Source organism: Natator depressus, chromosome 1 (genome assembly GCF_965152275.1).
Source record: "Natator depressus isolate rNatDep1 chromosome 1, rNatDep2.hap1, whole genome shotgun sequence".
NCBI classification, from domain to species: Eukaryota; Metazoa; Chordata; order Testudines; family Cheloniidae; genus Natator; species Natator depressus.
Genome location: NC_134234.1, coordinates 333,327,405 through 333,347,901, shown reverse-complemented (window position 1 = coordinate 333,347,901; position 20,497 = coordinate 333,327,405). Strand labels below are relative to the sequence as shown.

Below are 20,497 nucleotides of genomic sequence, written 5' to 3'. Positions count from 1 at the left end.
CAAATCTTTGTTGAGCAGATGGTAAGGACTGTACTGTGCCTCTTATTGCTTTGTTCATCTGTTCATTGGTTCTGCTTCTGGACCGTTACATGTTGGTAAAGTTTTAGAGCTTGTCTACACATAAACAGCTACAGTGAATACTCCACCTACGCCAATGAGAGGAGTTCTCTCATTGGTCTAGGTACTCCACCTCCCTGAGTGGCAGTAGCTAGGGGGGGAATTCATCTGTTGCCCTATCACTGTATACAGGGGCGTTAGGTCAGTTTAACTGTGTCGGTCAGGGCTGTGGATTTTTCACACCCTGGAGCAACGTAGTTCTACTGACCTAATTTCCTAGTGTAGACCAGGCCTTACAGTTTTGCTGGCCCAATTCCCAAGTTTGTACCAGGATATTATACTTCTCCACACCACCCTGTTAACATGCCTGTGACAGGCCAGTCTGCCCCTTTAAGGGCCAGAGAACTGGGGAACAGCCAGCCCTGTTCTGGAGAGGAGACCAGCAGGAAGTTGGTGGGAATCATCCAACCCAGTTGGACAGAATCTAAGTGATAGCAGCTGGTGATTCCCAGCTACAGGATGTAAAGATGAGCCCAACTCCATCAGGGAACCTGGGCCCAGCAGAGGGTTGGCAGTGCACGCCGTTGTGGCTGCCGCAGAAGGCTGCAAGAGGGCAAGCAGGTCCTGTAGACTCCTAGGCTGGGGAAGTTCCTGACCCTTACGCTGATGGAGGCCAGAGGGTTCCACAATCAAGATTGGGATTGGGACTTCTACTTTTCAACATCAATAATTAACTATTGCTATTATAATCATTATTCTTAGAGCACCACTTAACAGATAGGAAAGGCAGATCTCTACCCTAAGAGATTCTGATTTAAATAACACAGCAAAGAATGACAATAAACAAAGGGTGGAGACAGTGGTTAGAAAAATGAAAGGTCCTGAGAGATTCTGATGGGTACAGACTCATCTTGTTAGCACCCTTTTTAATTAATCAGTTAATACCAGGGCTGTCAAGCGATTAAAAAAATTAATCGTGATTAATCGCACGATTAAAAAAATTAATCAGACAAACATGTTTGTTTACTTTTGCAGGAGATAATGCTGCCTGCTTCTTATTTACAATGTCATCTGAAAGTGAGAACAGGTGTTCTCATGGCACTGTTATAGCTGGCATCACAAGATATTTGCGTGCCAGATGCACTAAAGATTCATATGTGCCTTCATTTTTCAACCACCATTCTAGGGGCCACACATCCATGCTGATGACGGGTTCTGCTCGATAACCATCCAAAGCAGCTTTCTTTTTTGGTGGTTTGGATTCTGTAGTTTCCGCATCAGAGTGTTGCTTTTTTAAAACTTCTGAGAGCATGCTCCACATCTCATGCTTCTCAGATTTTGGAGGGCACTTCAGATTCTTAAATCTTGGGTCAAGTGCTGTAGCTATCTTTAGAAATCTCACATTGGTACCTTCTTTGCGTTTTGTCAAATCTGCAGTGAAAGTGTTCTTAAAATGAACAACATGTGCTGAGTCATCATCCAAAACTGCTATAACATGAAATATATGGCAGAGCAGGGGACATACAATTCTCCCCCAAGGAGTTCAATCAGAAATTTAATTAATGCATTTTTTTTAATGAGCGTCATCAGCATGGAAACATGTCCTTTGGAATGGTGGCCGAAGCATGAAGAGGCATACGAATGTTTAGCATATCTGGCACATAAATACCTTGCAATGCCGGCTACAAAAGTGCCATGCAAATGCCTGTTCTCACTTTCTGGCGACTTTCTGTAAATAAGAAGAGGGCAGCATTATTTCCTGTAAATGTAAACAAACTTGTTTGTCTTAGCGATTGGCTGAACAAGAAGTAGGACTGAGTGAACTTGTAGGCTCTGAAGTTTTACATTGTTTTGTTTTTGAGTGCAGTTATGTAACAAAAAAAATTTTACATTTGTAAGTTGCACTTGCATGAGAAAGAGATTGCACTACAGTACTTGTATGAGGTGAATTAAAAAATACTGTTTGTTTACCATTTTTACAGTGCAAATATTTGTAATAAAAAATAATATACACTTTGATTTCAATTACAACACAGAATACAATATATATGAAACTGTAGAAAAGCATCCAAAATATTTACTAAATTTCATTTGGTATTCTATTGTTTAACAGTGCGATTAAAACTGTGATTAATCGTGATTAATTTTTTTGAGTTAATCGTGTGAGTTAACTGCGATTAATCGACTGCCCTAGTTAATACATTCAAATATAGAGCCATTTTGATCTCTATTCTCTAAGACTGTACTGACTTCCTTACACTGGTGTGCTTCTGACAGGTATGAGGCCTTGTCTACACTGGAGGGTAAGTCGATGTAAATTACGTCGACTTAACTTACATCGACTTACCGTGGTGTCTACACATGTACAGGAGATGTCAGGAGATGCTGTTCTGCCAACGTAGCTTCCGCTTCTTCTTGAGGTGGAGTAATTAAGTCGATGGGAGAGTGCTCTTCCATCAACTTATTGCGTCTTCACCAGACCCCCTAAATCAATACCACTGCATCAATTGCAGCAGCGCCGATTTAGCCCATAGTGAAGACAAGCCCTGAGATTGGAACTCGATCAGGAGTAAAACTGTTTGGAAAAAAAATCATGAAAATGTTTTCAATTTTTTCTTGGTGTTTTTTTTTTAAATATTGAAGATTTTAGAAATTAAAATGTGTGCAGTTCAAATGATTGTACCCCCCCTCTCTCACTGGTTAAAAGGCAGGACTGTGGGGGGAGAGGTGGGATTTCCTGTTTATTTTTTGAATTTTGAAATGTCAGCAGTATTTTGAAATTCAGAAAATTTCAATCAGCTTCTAGTCAGGAAAGAAAGTGAGGAGGGAGCTCTGTGATGGAAGGGGTAGTGAAAGAAGTGAGGGTGGAGTGGGGTGAAAAAAGGGAATGGGGCTGCTTGTAAGGGTGGTTGGAAAATTAGGAAAACTTCATGAAAATATATATGAAATTTCATTTCTGTTTTTCATTGTACTTTTGCCGTTGTCAAAAATGTCTAAGCTATTCTACTGTGCAAGGTTAGGGAGGATGCTCTGAGCGCGGGGGAGATGGGGTAGCAAGAGGATACATAAGGTGTCATATATGGTAATAGGAGACAAAGGAAGCAGCAAGGTGAGCCAAACTGGCACAATTTGGGACTCAGGTGTGGGGCTAGAGACACAAGCCTGGTTTTGATCTACCTTGCACCGTGGTAAATCAGGGGTAATTCCCATACAGCCAGACACCAATGTAAAACCAGCGTATGTGATGCAGGGGTGTCAAATGCATTTCATATGACGGGCCTGATCCGATATTCTGCCACTTGGCATGCGCCACGTTCAGCAAAAGTTATTAAAATAGAAATAGATAAAGAGAAACCATGTTGCTAATTACATTTATTTTAGATGTTAGTGATTGCTACTGTTGCTCCCACGATACCTGGCACCTATTAGCTTGAACTAGTGCATCAACATTTGAAGCAAATGACCGGGCTGAGGCTATCTTGAGTATCAAGTTCAGGTGTGTGTCGCTTAGCTCAGAAAGTAGTTTAGATTTGTTGATATTTATGATGGAGAATACTTGTTCACACACATATATGCTCCCAAACATGGAAAGAATTCTTGATGCAAAGGACTTCAGTTTGGAATAATTTGATCCAGATATTGGTAAACTTGGAAACACCAATATTGGAAAATTTGCTCTTCAGCAGTGTCACACTACACTTCATTAAGTTCCAGTTGGAGCTCCTCTAGTACATCAAGCACATTAACAGAAAAGGTTGTGCTGAAAATTGCAAACTCTTCTTCTTGGTTCCTGAAGTCAGAGAATCATTCTTGAAATTCCTTTCTCAGTTCAGCAATTCTGCCCATGGTGTCATCACACTGAGTCCTAACCGTGTCACATAGTGATTTCAAGGGAAGGTAAGTGTGCCAAGTTACTCTGGGAAAGTTCCTTCTCCCACAGCTGAAGCTCAGTTTCAAAGTTGTCATAGTATTCTGTCGCTACTCGGTTGCTCTCCTGCATTCTTGTGTTGAGCAAGTTCAAGCGCTCTGTAATATCCACTATGAAAGCAAGGTCCTGAAGCCATTCATTGTCCTGTAATTCAGTGACATCTTTCCCTTTGTGATCCATGAAAAGGTGGATCTCTCAACACGATTCAAAAAAGGGTAACAAAAATGGCTAGGGACGTAGAACAACTTCCATATGAGGAGAGATTAATAAGACTGGGACTTTTCAGCTTGGAAAAGAGATGACTGAGAGGGGATATGCTAGAGGTCTATAAAATCATGACTGGTGTGGAGAAAATAAATAAGGAAGTGTTGTTTACTCTTTCTCATAACACAAGAACTAGCGGTCACCAAATGAAATTAATAGGCAGCAGGTTTAAAACAAACAAAAGGAAGTATTTCTTCATACAACGCACAGTCAACCTGTGGAACTCTTTGACAGAGGATGTTGTGAAGGCCAAGACTATAACAGGTTTCAAAAAAGAACTAGATAAGTTCATGGAGGATAGGTCTGTTAATGGCTGTTAGCCAGGATGGGCAGGGATGGTGTCCCTAGCCTCTGTTTGCCAGAAGCTGGGACTGGACGACAGGGTATGTCATCGCTGTTCTGTTCATTCCCTCTGGGGCACCTGGCATTGGCCACTGTCGCAAGACAGGATATTGGGCTAGATGGACCTTTGGTCTGACCCACTGTGGCCGTTCTTATGTTCTTAAGGTGCTTCAACACAACTCCCCAATTTAGCCACTGAACTACAGTTTGATATGGTAGTCCACGATGAATGTCACATTCTTCCAACACAGGCTGAACTGATTAGAGACCTCTAGCTCGAATAAAATTTGCATTTTAATAGCCACATCCATCACGTGATTCATTTCCAAAATTTTACTACAGAAAGCTTCTTGATGTAAAATACAAAGAAAACTGCTAAACTGTTGGTTGTGGTTGATCATTTGCAATTAGGTCTTCAATTTTGTCGCAACTCCAGCTTTCTTACCTACCCCTGAGGATGCTCTGTTTGTGGCCAGACTCAGAGCTCTTGTCCAGTCCACATCCAATTTGTTGAGAGCTTTCACTGAGTTGATAAAGAGATAATTTGCTGTTGTTGTGTCTACAGTTCTACAAGCTCCTTTGCTATACACACGTTCTCCATGAATGAACGCTGCTAGCTGAGATGCGTCATTTACATCTGTGCTTTCATCAATTGCAGTTGAAAAAGCAGCAAAGTACTTTGCTTTGTCCTGCAGTTGACTGTTCAGATTCTCAGCTAACTCATTGATTCTCTCAGCAATTTTGTTTTCTGAGAGGCTGATGTTTGCAAAAGCTTCCCACTTATCTGGACACACTACTTCTGAAGCTTGCAGCATGAAGTTCCTCAAAAATTCTCCCTCAGAAAATGGTATTGATGAGACAGCTATTTCATGGGCAATCACATAGCTTGTCTTAACAGCAGAATCACTTACATGACAAGCATTAGTAAACACTAATGGCTGCTTTTTCAACAACTGTGCTAATTTGGAGTATTTATCTTCACATAATTTTCTTGTTTACTTATCATACTTCTCATCCTGGTTTGCTTCACGGTGTCTTTGAATGTCGTATTCTTTTATCACAGCTACCTGTTGCTTACATACCAAGCACGTGTGCTGTCCAGCCATGTCCACAAAGAAATATGAAATTCTCCATTTCTCCTGAAAGGCAGGACATCCGTGATCTGCTTTTCTCTTTATGGATAAAGACACGATGGCCATGTGTTACAAGCTGAATAAAGAAATGAAGGAAGGGAAGAGTAGAAGGATATACTCCTGCTCCTTTTTCTTTTCTTTTTTAATTTTTTATTTAAAAGGGAGTCCACCAGCTGCAGGAGGTATTCAACTTTTAACTTATTTGAAGTTTCCTTTTCTTTGACTTGCGAGGTGAGGTATCTAATCTCCAGCCAACGGGTAAGCACTCGTCAGTGCCATTTCCCCTTGCCCAGACACGTATCAGCTTCCACCAGATTTATGCTTCCCCAGTGCCTCTTAAACGAGACCGAGCAGTTCTACACCTGTGTGCAAGGTACTGCTGGATTGCTGCACGAGAGTCTGGACTACAGGAGTGTGATTTGCAGAGTGCACCGGTGCGTTGTGCTCTAATTCCCCCGTGTGGAACCTGCTGGCTCACGCTATATGCATTGATGCACTTAGTGTGCATTGATCTCATCCTGTTTGAAACAGGACTACACCAATGCACACTAGCAGGGTACACACGGGGAGTTAGTGGTGACACACTGATGCACTCTATGAATCACACCTTCATAGCGTGGTCTCCGGGATCATATAGACAAGCCCACAGAGTCATGGGAAGTCTGTGGTCCAGATGAAACTGTACCATGGAATGGATCCAGCCTATGGGCTGTACCTTTAACATCCCTGTGTGATGTCAGAGGAAGGTCCACGGGTAAGGCAGAGATAGAGCTATGCAGGACGTTGAAGGCGAGGGACTCACGAGGTACCATGAGAGCATTTAGAAAAGCAGTACACACAGCACAGCCAATTTTGTTTTGTTTTTCAGAAGCCCTGTTTCCTTTTTGATCTCAGCCCCTTTAGAAGACACTGGGCAAGGTCATACGTTTGCTTCCACTTGTGTGTTCATGCACATGTGAGGACAAGTGGATAACATCATTGTCTACTATGTTTCAGTCCCACAAATTAAGGTCCAGCAACCCTGCTTGGTGCTGCTCTGGTGGTGCACAGCAGCCTGAAAGCTGGCTTAAGTACCCCATGACGATACTCCGTATGTAAGGGGAATATCTGGATGGTAGAGAGATGGTGTAACGGCTCCTTCACTGCTCCTCTTCCCAGTTCAAGGGAAATATCCAGGGAGAAAGGAACATGGCCGGAGCATCCTTATGCCCCAGTGATCCTGACTGCCCTATGGGCTATTGGCAGTCCATACAACTTAAAACAACCTCAGGGCTGCTGTAAGTAGTTGCATCTCAGGGCCCTAAGGCCCCCTTTGCAATAATCTCCCTCTCCGCCTTGTCACCATGCCACACTGAGCACTGAAAAGCAAGTACTAAAGATCAGGCCCTAAACATTTAATTAAGTCTCTTCTCTGGTATCCTTGGGTTCTTGCTCAGTGTGAGTGTTGTTGAAATACTTTAAGAGTTCATAACCATCTGAGTGAAACATAAAAATGTGTCTGACTTCCTGAGTTCTGATATAAGATAAGGTGTCAAATTCAGCCCTAGCCCATTGCTATTGACGTCAGTGGAGTTGCCCCCTTATAGACCAAGGCTGGGTTTGGCCCAACAAATGTAATGATGTTGAATTGCCCCATCTGTCTCATATATTATTTCCTGGAAATCCACATCTGGAGTGCATATTGGGTTTATAGAAGAAATGTGTTAAATTGTAGTAGGAATTTGTACCAATTTCTTGGCAGAAACTGTTCCAATACTATGCCGCAAAGCTGGTCATCTCGTGCTGTAAAAATGTAACAAGTTTAAGGCCTGGCCCTACATGGTGCGGAGTGTTCACAGCTTCCCCAGCTTCAATGGGAGCTGGGGAGAGACGGGGGTGCAGCTCAGCACCTCACAGAGGACCCTAAGTACCTTACAGGCTGAAACCCTTATCAATGGAATCACCCTAGGAGGTAAAACTTCAAATTACACTTCCCAGAAGTGTATTGTATTTAGTAAGACCTGTATTGTTTGTTAATAACATAACGAATTATTAAAAGCAGATGTATTGAACATTTTGGATTAGCAATAATGTAGCACATTGGTGTCCGGGGCATGATTCTGATCTCGAACCAGATTAACATCAGCAAAACTCCATGGAGTTCAGTGAAGAGACTCCTGGTTTCTACTAGGCCCCTAGTTCATTATTCTCAGCAGTGCAATATTTTTTCTGATTAACTGGAGCCAAATCAATGTTGTTGTAACTCTATTAACTTCAATGGCATTTACTCTTTTATCATTGTTTATTTCCTACAGGATATATATAAAAATTCTCTAACACTAATGGGATTTTTTAAACTACAATTTAACCCCGTACTGCATCTATGTAAAATGTTTTGAATGTTCTACATAGTACTTACCATTTATACTTGCACATAAGCCAACCCTTCTGTTTTATCAGCATAGAGTAAAGAGACTATCCTTGTATGTATATAGGTCTATCCCCTTATATCTCTGGTCAGGAGAAAGAAAGGAGCCATGGTTCCTGCTTGGGGTGTCAAAGTAAAGGAATGGCTTCAGAGATGGTACATGCAACATCTGAAGAGGAGGGCCTCTGGCTAGTTGCCTTAACAGTGGCATTGATTTGTTTCCCATAGAATCCTTCTCAATCACAAGAATAGGTTGGCTGGTACTGCCTTTGAAGAATGATTATTAGGGGCATTGGTTGAGGGTTCTGGGGAATCCCCTCCCCTCACTTCAAAAACTGAATATAATAAATGTAAAGTGTCATCTTGTTCTTTACTGGACTCATATATTCATAACTGTTTGTCTCAAACTTCTTCCTAGCCTGAGAACCTCCTGTACTACAGCCAGGATGAAGAATCCAAAATCATGATCAGTGACTTCGGATTGTCAAAGATGGAGGATAAAGGAGACGTCATGTCCACAGCATGTGGAACCCCAGGATATGTTGGTAAGTGGTTGAGTCATAATTACCATCAGTTATTCCAAGCGTAAGTGAAAATGGTGGTAATATAAGAGAATGCTCTGACTATGTATAGTAGGTGAAAGATTTTGCAGACATTAGCTAGAGTTTTCTGAAATTAATGCTTCTCTTTCTTTGGTCCTTTTCATCTATTGTGTCCTGATCCTGCCATGTATTTATTTCTGTGGTCAACTTGGGTTGTGGGATTAAGCTCCATAATTGTATTCCTTCAAAGGGTGAGCTGTTTTGAACACAGGGCCTGCTCTTGAACTGAAAGCATTTGAATGATATCCTTCTAATCCATTTCTTTTTTAAATCACATATGAAACTGAGACACTTTAACATAGGTATCATTTTGTTTTTAATGAGAAAGGATCACATTTCACGAATTCCTTCCAAGAGACGTATTAGTAAGTAAAAGGGATGAGCTGCATTTATTTTTAAGTCTCAAATAAACCTCTTGTCTAACCACACTGAGTTATATCGACTCATAGAAATTTCATAGAGATGGGAAAACCCTATGCGTAGTCCAGTCCTCTGTGTGTATATATATATATCTTCCTACTGTATTTTCCACTGCATGCATCTGATGAAGTGGGTTTTAGCCCATGAAACCTTATGCTCAAATAAATTTGTTAGTCTCTAAGGTGCCACAAGTACCCCTCGTTCTTTTTGCTGATACAGACTAACACGGCTACCACTCTGAAACCTTTTAAAGAGACTTTATTTAAAATGCAAACATTATATTTCAGAGGAGCATGCAAAATGGCAGTAGCTGTTCCAATACTGTGATACTATAAGAGGTTACAGTGTAAAATTCATCTTTAGTGTAATTCCTTTTAAATAATTATGTTGAAATAATGCCAGGGATACCTTTGGCCTAGTGTTTCTACCTAGGAAGGATCTGAACTTTAAGGTTTTCAGTAGCCAGAAGTAGGTGTTCTTTGTATCTGTGCTGACATACAGTTTTGTGTGTATGGTCAAATGAGACTGGATTTTCCTACCTGACCCTGACCTCCTGGTTTCTTGACTCGGCCTGACTCTTGGTATCTGACTCTTAGTTTCTGATATTCTGGTTCTGAACTCCAGCTGGTGCAGGGACCCAACCCATCCACCTTATGGTAAAACTAGGCCCAGTTGCCTACATCGCAGCCCCGACGGTTTGTACAGACCACACAGTCATCCCCAAGGGCAGTGGCACTGGAACACTTTTAATGGTGGGGGTCATCCCCTTGACCCTATCCATGCCCCCCCACCTCAGAGCTGTGGCAAGGAGCAGGGCCATGTCTCTAGGCGGGGGGGGGACCGGGACAGGGCTAAGGGGGCCGAGGCTGGGGCCACAGCTGGGGGCAGCTGTGACCCTTTCCCCACAGGACCCAAATATCACCATCACCCCCACTGAGTAGCATGCCTGGGAGCTGGCAGAAAATGTTCGTGCCCCCACATGAGCCTCCCATGAGGAACACCAGTGCACCCAACTGGCCCGCTCCTGACTGGCCCACTCCCACTACTTGGCCAGAAGGAGGAACAGGAAGTTGTTCCTACAGCTCTGTTCCACCCTGCTTTGAACTACTCCCCCAGCACTACCTGCTCTTGTCTCCTGGTCCTGACCTCCCAGTTTCCTGACTCGGCCTGATTCCTGCAATCTGACTCTAAGTTCCTGATCTCGTCCCCTGACCTTCTAGTTCTGAACCTTGACTTGCTCAGGGAGACGGCCCCCTGCCCTTGGCTAACCACTAGGCCTAGCCACCTGTGTCCCGTCCCTGACAGTACCTTTGCTTTGGACTCTGACTGAGGGAAGGCTTGTTGTATTTGTGTTTTTAAAGGGACAGGATATTTTTTATTTTATTCAACTGTTGTGCAATAAAATCCACCTAGGCATACTTTTTCCTCCTTCCACCACTCCTATGCAGTCCTATCTTGGATGAAAGAATGGGGATCGAATTCATGATGTAGTGTAATTGGGTGCAATTCTGTTCACTTTGTTTGAGTTGCACCTGGTTATGCCAAGTATTAATTTGGCTGTGACTCTTATGTGGGCAGGGTAGTAAGGGACATCTCCTCCTTCCCATTCTACTCTGGCATCCTACAGCATTAAAATGAATATATACCAAAGCCCTGATCCTGCAGTCAAGCCCCCATGGGTGTGATCTTGTGCTCCATGCAAAGTTCTGTTAAAATCGGTGGGGTTCTGCATGATCACGGGACTCTACTTGCTCTGATACAGTTGAAGAATTGGAGCTCAGTCTATAAAAATACTGTACTCTTTAGTGATCACTCAGTTAAAGAGCTGATTTCCAGCACAGCAAGATTGCTGTTCCCTTTCAATCTGCAAGTTGCAATAATGGTGAAAGAATGGCCCAGCTGTGTTTCTAACATTCTCCTGTGTGCATTGTTTCTAACTGTTGAGAAACCCACATGGGAAGTTTAATGACTTTGGGCACTGCCATTTTTGTTTAGTGAGTGCCAAGTCACCTGAATTTACATACATTTAGGAGGAAATAGAAACCACTCAGATCCCATAGTGATAAGCATGGTATAAAAACCTGAATGTAACACAGCAGAGCCCATGACACAGAGAGACAGGTTCATCCATGGAATCACATTATCTCTATATTGCACAATATACACTTGATTTTATCTTGGTAACCTTGGAAAGAGAAACAGTTTTTCTTTTGTCTTGATCACTCTGCAGCAATCATGGCCTTATATCTCTTATTACTTTGTGAAACATAAGACAGCCTGCACTAGGTTACATTCTGGACTCTACTTTATTTAATCAAGCTGAATCAGGGACCTTGTTTTTGAAGCTCGATAGAGGAATTGAGCAAGAGCTAAAACAGTACATTCGATAATTCTTCATGTAGGCTGCTCAGCTCTCTTAATTAAAATGTTTCAGCAGGTTCTCCATGGGCCACTGGCCAAAAACAATAAGTCTGTAAGAAACATCAGTTTTAAGATTCTGTTTGTTGAAGAGTGGCTGAACATGAGAGAGTCTGACTCCAATCTGGCAGAGAATAATCTCATGCTGCCTCTTCATGTTGCCATTTACACATTCTGGAAATAAAGTTCTTCTGATCACATGAGTAAAAGTTCTGACACTTTAACTCATACTTAGGGAGTTCTGATCACTCACTGTCTGGCTACTGACCCGCCACCCTTAGAAAGGTGACTCCATACTCATCATTATCTTGCTGATGACAAGACTCTAAACACAGTGTTAGGTCTCCCTGGTAGATTAAGGCAGCTCATCACTGAAGTGATGGCTTGATTGTCTGACCTCTATTAGGAGGGTGGTGTTGCTGGATTCCTGATGGTAGAGGTCTTGTGTCTTTGAGGTCCATTCACAATCTTTCTTTTTGTATTGAACTATTTGCCTCACTACCTCTGTTCATTTTTTGTCAAGTTTTCACTGTAATCATGCACATTGGCATCTGAATCCTACTCGTTAAATAACCTCTTATCCTGAAATATGATTAGATCCCTCTGCTTTATGTGCACAAGTCTTTGCACCGCAGATTTCAAGTAAAGGCTTTGGCACATACAAAGTTACATGCTCACATCATTACTTCAGCTAAGACAAATGGGCTCCCCAGGTTCTCTGAACTCTCAGATACCGGAATGACTTCCATGTCCTCCATTACATTTGGATTAAAGCTGTATGGTTAAAGCTCAGGATGGAGAGTCCAGAGATTTGGATTCTATTCCTGACTTCCCCACAGACATCCTGTGTGTCTTTGGGAAAGTCACATAAACTGCTCTGTTGTTCCATCTGTAAAATGGGGATAAAACCTACCCAGCACGGTGGGGGAGGGCATAAAGATTCATTCATTAATGTTGCAAACTCTTGGAAATAATGGAAAGTGCTATAGTTATCAAAGTTGTTGATATTATTTATTAAAATTCACAGGTACTCCCAGCTCCACAATTTTGTGTGGAGTCATTGGATGATAACAAAGCGTGTATCTATCTTTATAAGCTTATGGGAATAATTCTTTTCTAGTAGTTATATTTTCATGTCTGCCTCTCTAATTTTGTTTTTGCTTCACAGCAGCCATTACCCTTTTAAATGTTCATTTTCCCCCATTTTCTTTTCTTCTCTACATTTCAAAATCAGAATACATTCATGCTGTAGACCCCACTGCTTCAAGACACTGGTTATGTTGATACTGACTCAGGGGGTGTGAGCCAACACAGCACACTTGCAGTATTCCTAAAGAACAGACAGCTTTGCATCATGTTTAGAGTTTTGTTCTGTTTTTTTCCTCTTCTGTAGAAGCTAGCTCCTCTTCAATATTGTCTCTTTTTCGTCATCGGTTGCCCAGACAACACTCTCCAAGCGCATTGAAATTGTGCTGTCAGTCACCATAATTATGCCTGCCACGAGGCCACTGCTGGTGCGATACCTGATTGCACATCTTCTGCATATTTTCTCTGCAATGTATCTACATCAAACAGCTTTCCTGGGTTGTAGTATCACCAGAATTTTCAGCAGTAGCCTAATGGCCCTGCATAAATGTAACTTTCCTTCCTCCCTGGAACACAAAATGAATTATTATGCAAAGGTTTAAGGGTGATGATGTGACCTAGTGGATAGCTGTTGGACTGGGATTCAGATGACCTGGGTTCTAGTCCTGGTTGGCCTGCTGGGTGACCTGGGACAAATTGCTTCAATTTCCTATGCCTCTGTTTTCCTGTCTGTAAAATGGGAATAATGGTGGTGACCTTTGTAAAGTGCTTTGAGATCCACTGATGAAAGGAGCTATACAAGAGACAGGGGGTATTGTTATTATATAGCCAGATTTAGATCTTTAAGGCCTGGTTCTGATCTATCTTACACCAGTGTACATCAGAAGCCACAATACTTAAGTCAGTGATAAAAGATTAACAGTTTTAGGGGTCAATTCTGCTACACCTGATGCACTGAGCTGTAAAACTGTTAGCCTTTTAACATGCTGAAAATGGATCATTTATTCAGACTCTTTGCTTCCCGTCTCTCTGTCCGTTTCTGATACGTGATAGTACTGTTCCAATTAGCTTCTTATGCTGCACGCACTGCCATGGTGCCTGAGTACCATGACTAGTAAAGATTTTAGTAGACTGGAGAGGCAAGGTTTTCCTCCACCGAAGCCCTGCCGGTGTAGTCCCTATCGTATCATGATAATCTAGGTGTTGAATGACAGTCTTTTTCCGCTATTGTTTCAGCTAGGTCATCTGGTGCTGCAGTAAAGCCTCAGTGGCTGGTAACTCCCAAGATCATCCCTCGTGCCTTTTTTAAGATAGGTACAACGCCCAGTGCTTCGTTATCGTAGCTGGTTTTAAGGAGAAATCGTGCACTTTTGTTAGTTCAGCCGCTTCATTTTTAAACCCCTTGGGAACATGTGGCTGAATACCTCCGGGCAAAAGGCAGGTCTGTGAGGTTATTAATATCCATTATTATTATTATTATTTATTATTTAGCATTTATATTGCGGTAGCGCCCAGAAGCCAACCCAATAGGGACCCCATTGTCTGAGGCACTGTATAAACACCGTGGCCTTGTCTTCACTAGCGAAACAAAGGTGGGCTCTTAGCTCGAGGTAAATGATGACAAGGCAGTTTGTTGTTTTAACACAAGTTAGCAGGTCGAGGGTCATCCTTCCGCACCCGCCCCCCGGAAGTCTTTAGCTGACCTTTAACTAGTAAATGATAGTTCCTTCCCCAAACAGCTTCCAGTCTAGAAAGTGATGAATGCACTCAAGTTCTAGCCAAGCTGGTGGGAGAAGGACTCTGCACTTTACAGGATCAAGCCCTCTAGTAGCTGGGACAAAAATGAAGCTTCATATAGGGCTGTTCTACTTCCACTGGCATAGCTACATCTCTCAGGGGTGTGAACCCCCCTTCCCCGAGAGACATAGCTCAGCAGACCTAACCCCCAATGTAGACAGCGCTAGGTCAACGAAAGAATTCTTCCATTGACCTAGCTACCACCTCTTGGGGAAGTGGATTAACTACAGTGACAGGAGAACCCCTCCCAGCGCTGTAGTGAATGTCTACACTCAAGCACTACCACAGTGCAACCTCTCCGCTGCAGCTGTGCTGCTGTAGCGTGTTAAGTGTAGACTTAGGGCACCTCTTCACGAGCAACGTTAAAGCGTTGCTGCGGCAGTGCTTTAACGGGGCTGGGTAGTCGCAGCACCAGAGCTGGGAGAGAGCTCTCCCAGCGCTGTCAAAAAACCACCTCCATGAGGGGAGTCGCTCCCAGCGCTGGTGCATTGTCTACACTGCCACGTTACAGCGCTGAGACTGTCAGTGCTCAGGGGGGTGTTTTTTCACACCCCCTGAGCGAGAAAATTGCAGCGCTGTAAAGTGCCAGTGTAGACGAGCCCATAGGCTCAGCTTTGTTCCAAAAGAGTGGTGGTAAGTGATACACTGAACTGCTGTCTACCTGGTTCAGTCACTTGCTAAGCAAACAAAATGTGTAAGTAGAGTTAAACGTCTTGATACATATCACTGTTTTCTTTCTAAAAAGTAAATGATTACTTATCAAGTTAGAATGCCTCGGAAACGGTCTGTGAGGGTCTAATGGCTAAAACCAGTAGTACATTAGCACATTAACTAGGCTTTTAAGTCCCAGCGCTACAGATTAAATCAATATGAACAGTTCAGAGAAAGTCTTATTCTTTCAGGAGGGTTGTCAGAGATACTGGTTCTGCGGTAAAAAGGTGACTGTTAGGATAATTTAACCTGATTAAACTCAATTAGGGTGTTTTCCCAAGAGATAATTTTACATTTTTACTTATTTAAGAAGGCTTCTCACATTTCAGTCTGTCCATATGACAATTACATTCTTCTGTCCCAGGCAAGCTACTGCCTTGTTGTCGGGGAGTGAATTTAGGGCTCAATCCTGCAGCCTGCTGAGCAGTCTGTCCTCAATCCAGCCAAGTGCCCAGGCACATGCTTCATTTTCAACATGTAAATAGTCCCACTGACATTCCTCCCACCCGGCGAGGACAGGTTTAGAGGTCTTCAATGCTAGTGGCTAAGTCGTGTTTCAAGCGGGGTTAGCGAACATGATTTTAAAAAACACCTTTTTCTCCTAGTTTAGACAAGGAGTAAAATTTTCAGAAGTACCTAAGGGCATGTCTACACTACAATCTTAAATCGACCTATGTTACATTGATGTACAGCCACCACAGTAATTACTGCGGGGGGAGATGTGCACACTACCCTCCTTTTGTCGGTGGTGCATGTCCTCACCAGGAGCACTTCCACTGACTGAAGAGGGGCAGTGTGGGGGGCTGAGAGCCAGGGCTCTCAGCTCTGCACAGCTCCCCACCTGGAGCCCAGCTGACCCCCGAGCTTCTCACCTCCCCATTCCCAGCTGGGAGCTGGAGGGCAGCCACCCAGGGCTTCTCGCCTCTGGCAGGAAGATCCACACCCAGAGGCTGGTCAGCTGCCAAGTTCCTGGCAGGAAGAAGGGAGCCGAGAGCCGAGGGGGCCAGCTGGGCTCCCATCTGGGAGCCTCGGTGCATCCAGGCTCTCAGTGGAGGAGCATGGAGCCGGGACTCTTGGGGGGGTGCATCAAGGAGCCCAGGTGGCAACCCAAGCTGGGAGCCTGGATGGCAGCCCGGCTTGGAGCAGAGACCTGGCACCAGCCTGGCTGGGGAGCCAGGAGCCAACTTTCTTGTCAGCTGAGCCAGGAAATTGACAAGACAGCCAACAGCTGATGTAAGGAACGCAGTGTCTACAGAGACACTGCGTCGCCCTAACTACACTGACATAAGCCCTACGCCTCTCGTGGAGGTGGAATTATTATGTTGATGTGGTAGGGCACTGACATCGGTGGGAGCCAGGCTGTAGTGTAGACACTGACATAGTTAGGTCAACATAAGCTGCCTTACGCTGACCTATCTCTGTAGTGTAGACCAAACCTAAGTTACTTAGGAACCTAAGGGAAAGATGTTTAAAAGTAACTAGAAATTTTAGGCATCTTAATTTTTGGCTTGAGACAACTTAAAAGGACCTGACTTTTGAGAAGATGGGTGCTCAGTACTTTCTGAAAATCAGGCCTCTTTAAAGCATCTCAAGTTGGGCACCCAACAGTAGGGGCATCCAAAATCACTAATCCCCTTTGAAAATCTTAGCCAAACCAAAGTCCTGTTTCCAAAAGTGACTTAGGAGTCCAAGTCCTGTTGACTTTCGATGATATTTAGGCTCCTACATGCCTAAGTCACTTTTGAAAACGGGACTTAGGTGCTTTTGAACATTTTATTCAAGACCTTAAAGACTATCCCAGGCAAAAACAACAAGGAGTCTGGTGGCACCTTAAAGACTAACAGATTTATTTGGGCATAAGCTTTCGTGGGTAAAAAACCCACTTCTACAGATGAATGGAGTGTTATCCCAGGCGATACTTCTCAATTATGCCTCATTACAGAGCCATGGTCCACACAGATCTGGTGTTATCCCTGTTTAGATCTGTAAATTAGGCACATCAGGAATGCTGAATCATGGAAATATAGTTCCATGGGACTCTCTCTAATGTATTAATCCCACCTAAATGTAATCTTACTGCTTTAGGGCCCAGTCCAGCTCCTACTGAAGTCCATGGAAAATTTCCTTCAGTGGGAGTTGGAGTGGACTCTTTGTGTCTGTTTTTCCCCCCTTCATTTTGGGTCTTTGTTTTTCATTCCTGAAAGGCCATTTCACCACATTTCTGATTTGCCAGAAATCCAGCAGAGATCTCAGCTCATGTCAAAGCTGTAATTTTATTATAGCTTTGGATAGGACACCAGGCCAAGGCACGAAAGTAATTAACAGATTTTCATGTTTGCTTTTGAGTTACTTGGTATCACTTTGAGCCAAATGGTGGAAAATACCAGTAAGTCTTTTGGAATATCTTTATTAGCAAGTAACAACACAAGGAGTTGTTTAGGCAGTAACATGAGTAATAAAGTAAAAATAAAGCATGAGTACTGCATTTGTCAGACCTTCCTCAGAGACTGTAGCCAATTGCAGCACAATCTTCCGGCACCCCCATTGCATTAACGTACAGAAAATAGGGATTGTTTGTATGTTGTCATGGCTGAAGCTGTGTAAATTCCAGCTTGGCCACTTAAAGCTTTCTTTGTAACAACAGATAGAAAAGAACCATCCCTTAAATATGTGTTCTACCTCTCCCTGTGTACCACAGAAAATATTTCCTCTCCCCGCTTGGAGTTCACACCTTTCCTGTACTGTAGACTGCAATCATTCTTTACAAATACTGTTCTGCTCAGTAGGGAGCTGCACCCAGCTCAAGCAGGTGACCTGGATGCTCGGGGGGATCTATGGGCAGGTGGACGAAGGAGGCATCCTCCTCACGAGCCTATGGAGCTGCTGCAGAGCTGCTCTGTGAATCCTGCTTTGCTGTTGTGGCTGAAGCAGTCTTCAGTACCCCTACTACAAAGGAGGATTCATGGAGTGAGATGTTCTCCAGCCCTGACTCTCCCTAGGCCAATCAATGCCCTGCCCTCCCCAACCCTCCGTGGCACCTCTTGGAATCCACTATGACTAAGGCTAAGATTTTGTCACAAATATTTTAGGAAAAGTCACAGACAGGTCATGGGCAATAATGAAAAATTCACAGAAGCCCGTGACTTGTCCCTGACTTTTACTAAAAATATCCATGATAAAATGAGAAGCCTGGACAGTTGCGGGTGAGCTGGGAGCTCCAAGGGCCCCCTCCGCTGGGGGCTCCAAACTCTGGGGGTTCCTCCTGCCACCAAGGAGGCCGGGAGCTCTGGGGACCCTCTTGCTGCCCGCAGCAGCGGGGAGCTCTGGAGATCCCTGCTGCCGCCCACAGTGTTGGGGAGATACGGGAATCCCTCCTGCTGCCCGCAGCAGTGGGCAGTGTTGGGGGTCCCCCCTGCCTCCTGCAGTGGTGGGAGCTGCAGAGATCACCCCACCGCCTGCAGTGGTCAGGAGCTGCAGGAGGTCTGCCGGCCGCCGGCAGCAACAGGGGACCCTGCAGCTCCTAGCCGGGGCTGGCTGAAGTCACGGAGGTCTTTGGAAGTCACAGAATCCGTGACCTCTGTGACTAGCCTTAACTATGGCCCCCAGATCCCATTCTACAGTACTACTTCCTAGAAAGTCATTTCCTATTTTGTGTGTGTTCAACTGATTGTTCCTTCCTAAGTGGAGTACTTTGCTTTTGTCCTGATTGAATTTCATCCTGTTTACTTCAGATCATTTCTCCAGTTTGTCCAGATCATTTTGAATTTTAATCCTATCCTGCAAAGCACCTGCAACTCCTTTCAGTTTGGTATTGTTCACAAACTTTATAAGTGTACTCTCTATGCCATTAGCTAAATCATTGATGAAGATATTGAGCAGAACTGGACCCAGAACTGTTCCCTGTGGGACCCCACTCAATATGCCCTTCCATCTGACTGTGAACCACTGATAACTACTCTGTGGGAACGGTTTTCCAACCAGTTATGCACTCACCCTCCATCTAGGTTGTATTTCCCTAATTTGTTTATGAGAAGGTCATAAGTGAGACAGTATCCAAAGCCTTACTAAAGTCAAGATATACCACATCTACCGCTTCCCCCATACACAAGGCTTGTTACCTTGTCAAAGAAAGCTGTTAGGTTGGTTTGACATGATTTGTTCTTGACAAATCCATACTGACTGTTACTTATTATTTTCTAGACATTTGCAAATTGACTGCTTAATTATTTGCTCCATTATCTTTCTGGGTACAGAAGTGTACCATAACTCCCTTTTGTTTCCCCTACTTTAGGGAAATTGGCGCTGGTGTAGCTACACTGAAGTAGCTAGCAGTTAAACTCCTAACCCTGGCATGCACCATGCTTGTGCTAGTCCAACTTACTATGCAGTGTGCCCTGATGTAGGGAACTTAGAAGTCCTGGGTTCAATTCCTTTCTTCCTGTGGTACCTGGGGTCCATAATCAACCTATAAATATTTAGATCTTTTAATTTTCCTCCCTGATTTGTTGCTCTCCTCTGGAGATCACATGTATAAAGGTGGGATTTCCTGTCAGTTTACCTGAAATCACGTGTAACAGGAAAAATAGCATTATACTTTGTTCTTGTGGGATGGCAAAAACTGCCAGCAGGAGATACAATTATGGGAGCAAATGAGGGCCACGTTCAGCCCTCGGGCTAGGGGGGAGCACTGGTAGTGTCCTGTCAGCACACTCTAATAACTAACTTCATGCAGCATGCTCAGCAAGCTTAAAATCTCATGTGCTAAACTCTTTTCAAGAACATGAACTGCTACTATTCTTCAGCATTCAGTTATTGCATTTTTTGGGAACTTATTAGTGTGTTCTAACAGAGCACGACCACTCACTTTGAAGGGCCGAAGCCAGCAACTTTTCTAATTCCTTTTCTAAAAATCTCTTTTCAGAACAACCCTTCCATTTTTCTTTCTAGATTATTTTAAATGAAATTGTGAAAAACACCAGATAGCCAGGGCTGGGAAGTCAAGTGTTCTGTTTATCTGAAGAACAGAAAGAGGTAGTGCTATTTTCTCTCACATGCCTTACTGCCTGCTATTTTCTCTCACATCTTGACTACCTCTCCAGAGATTGCCAACTGCAGTCTCAGTGGGCATCATTTCTAGTGGTGCTTTTGGGGCTATGTACGTTGGACTGCTTACAAATTAAATGAGACCATTTCACAGCTGTCCACCAAACCCCCTTGAGATGGCAGTAATGCAGTCACTGCTGACATTGGCTGGATATGAAACATGATGACCCAGATGTGAAGAGCTCTGTGTGATAGAAGGTCCTATTTTTTGCCTTTAACATTTTTGATT

The 20,497-nt window shown here is 43.5% G+C and overlaps 1 protein-coding gene across 2 annotated transcripts in view; it reads left to right on the top strand.

Annotated features, from left to right (window-relative positions):
- The window catches only part of CAMK1D (calcium/calmodulin dependent protein kinase ID), a 370,342-nt gene that overhangs the window by 296,287 nt on the left and 53,558 nt on the right, over nucleotides 1–20,497 (top strand). For both annotated transcript variants that reach the window (XM_074942617.1, XM_074942618.1), the window contains one exon: nucleotides 8,550–8,676. In XM_074942617.1, coding sequence (XP_074798718.1) covers nucleotides 8,550–8,676 — 127 coding nt within the window. The remainder of the gene's footprint in view (nucleotides 1–8,549; nucleotides 8,677–20,497) is intronic.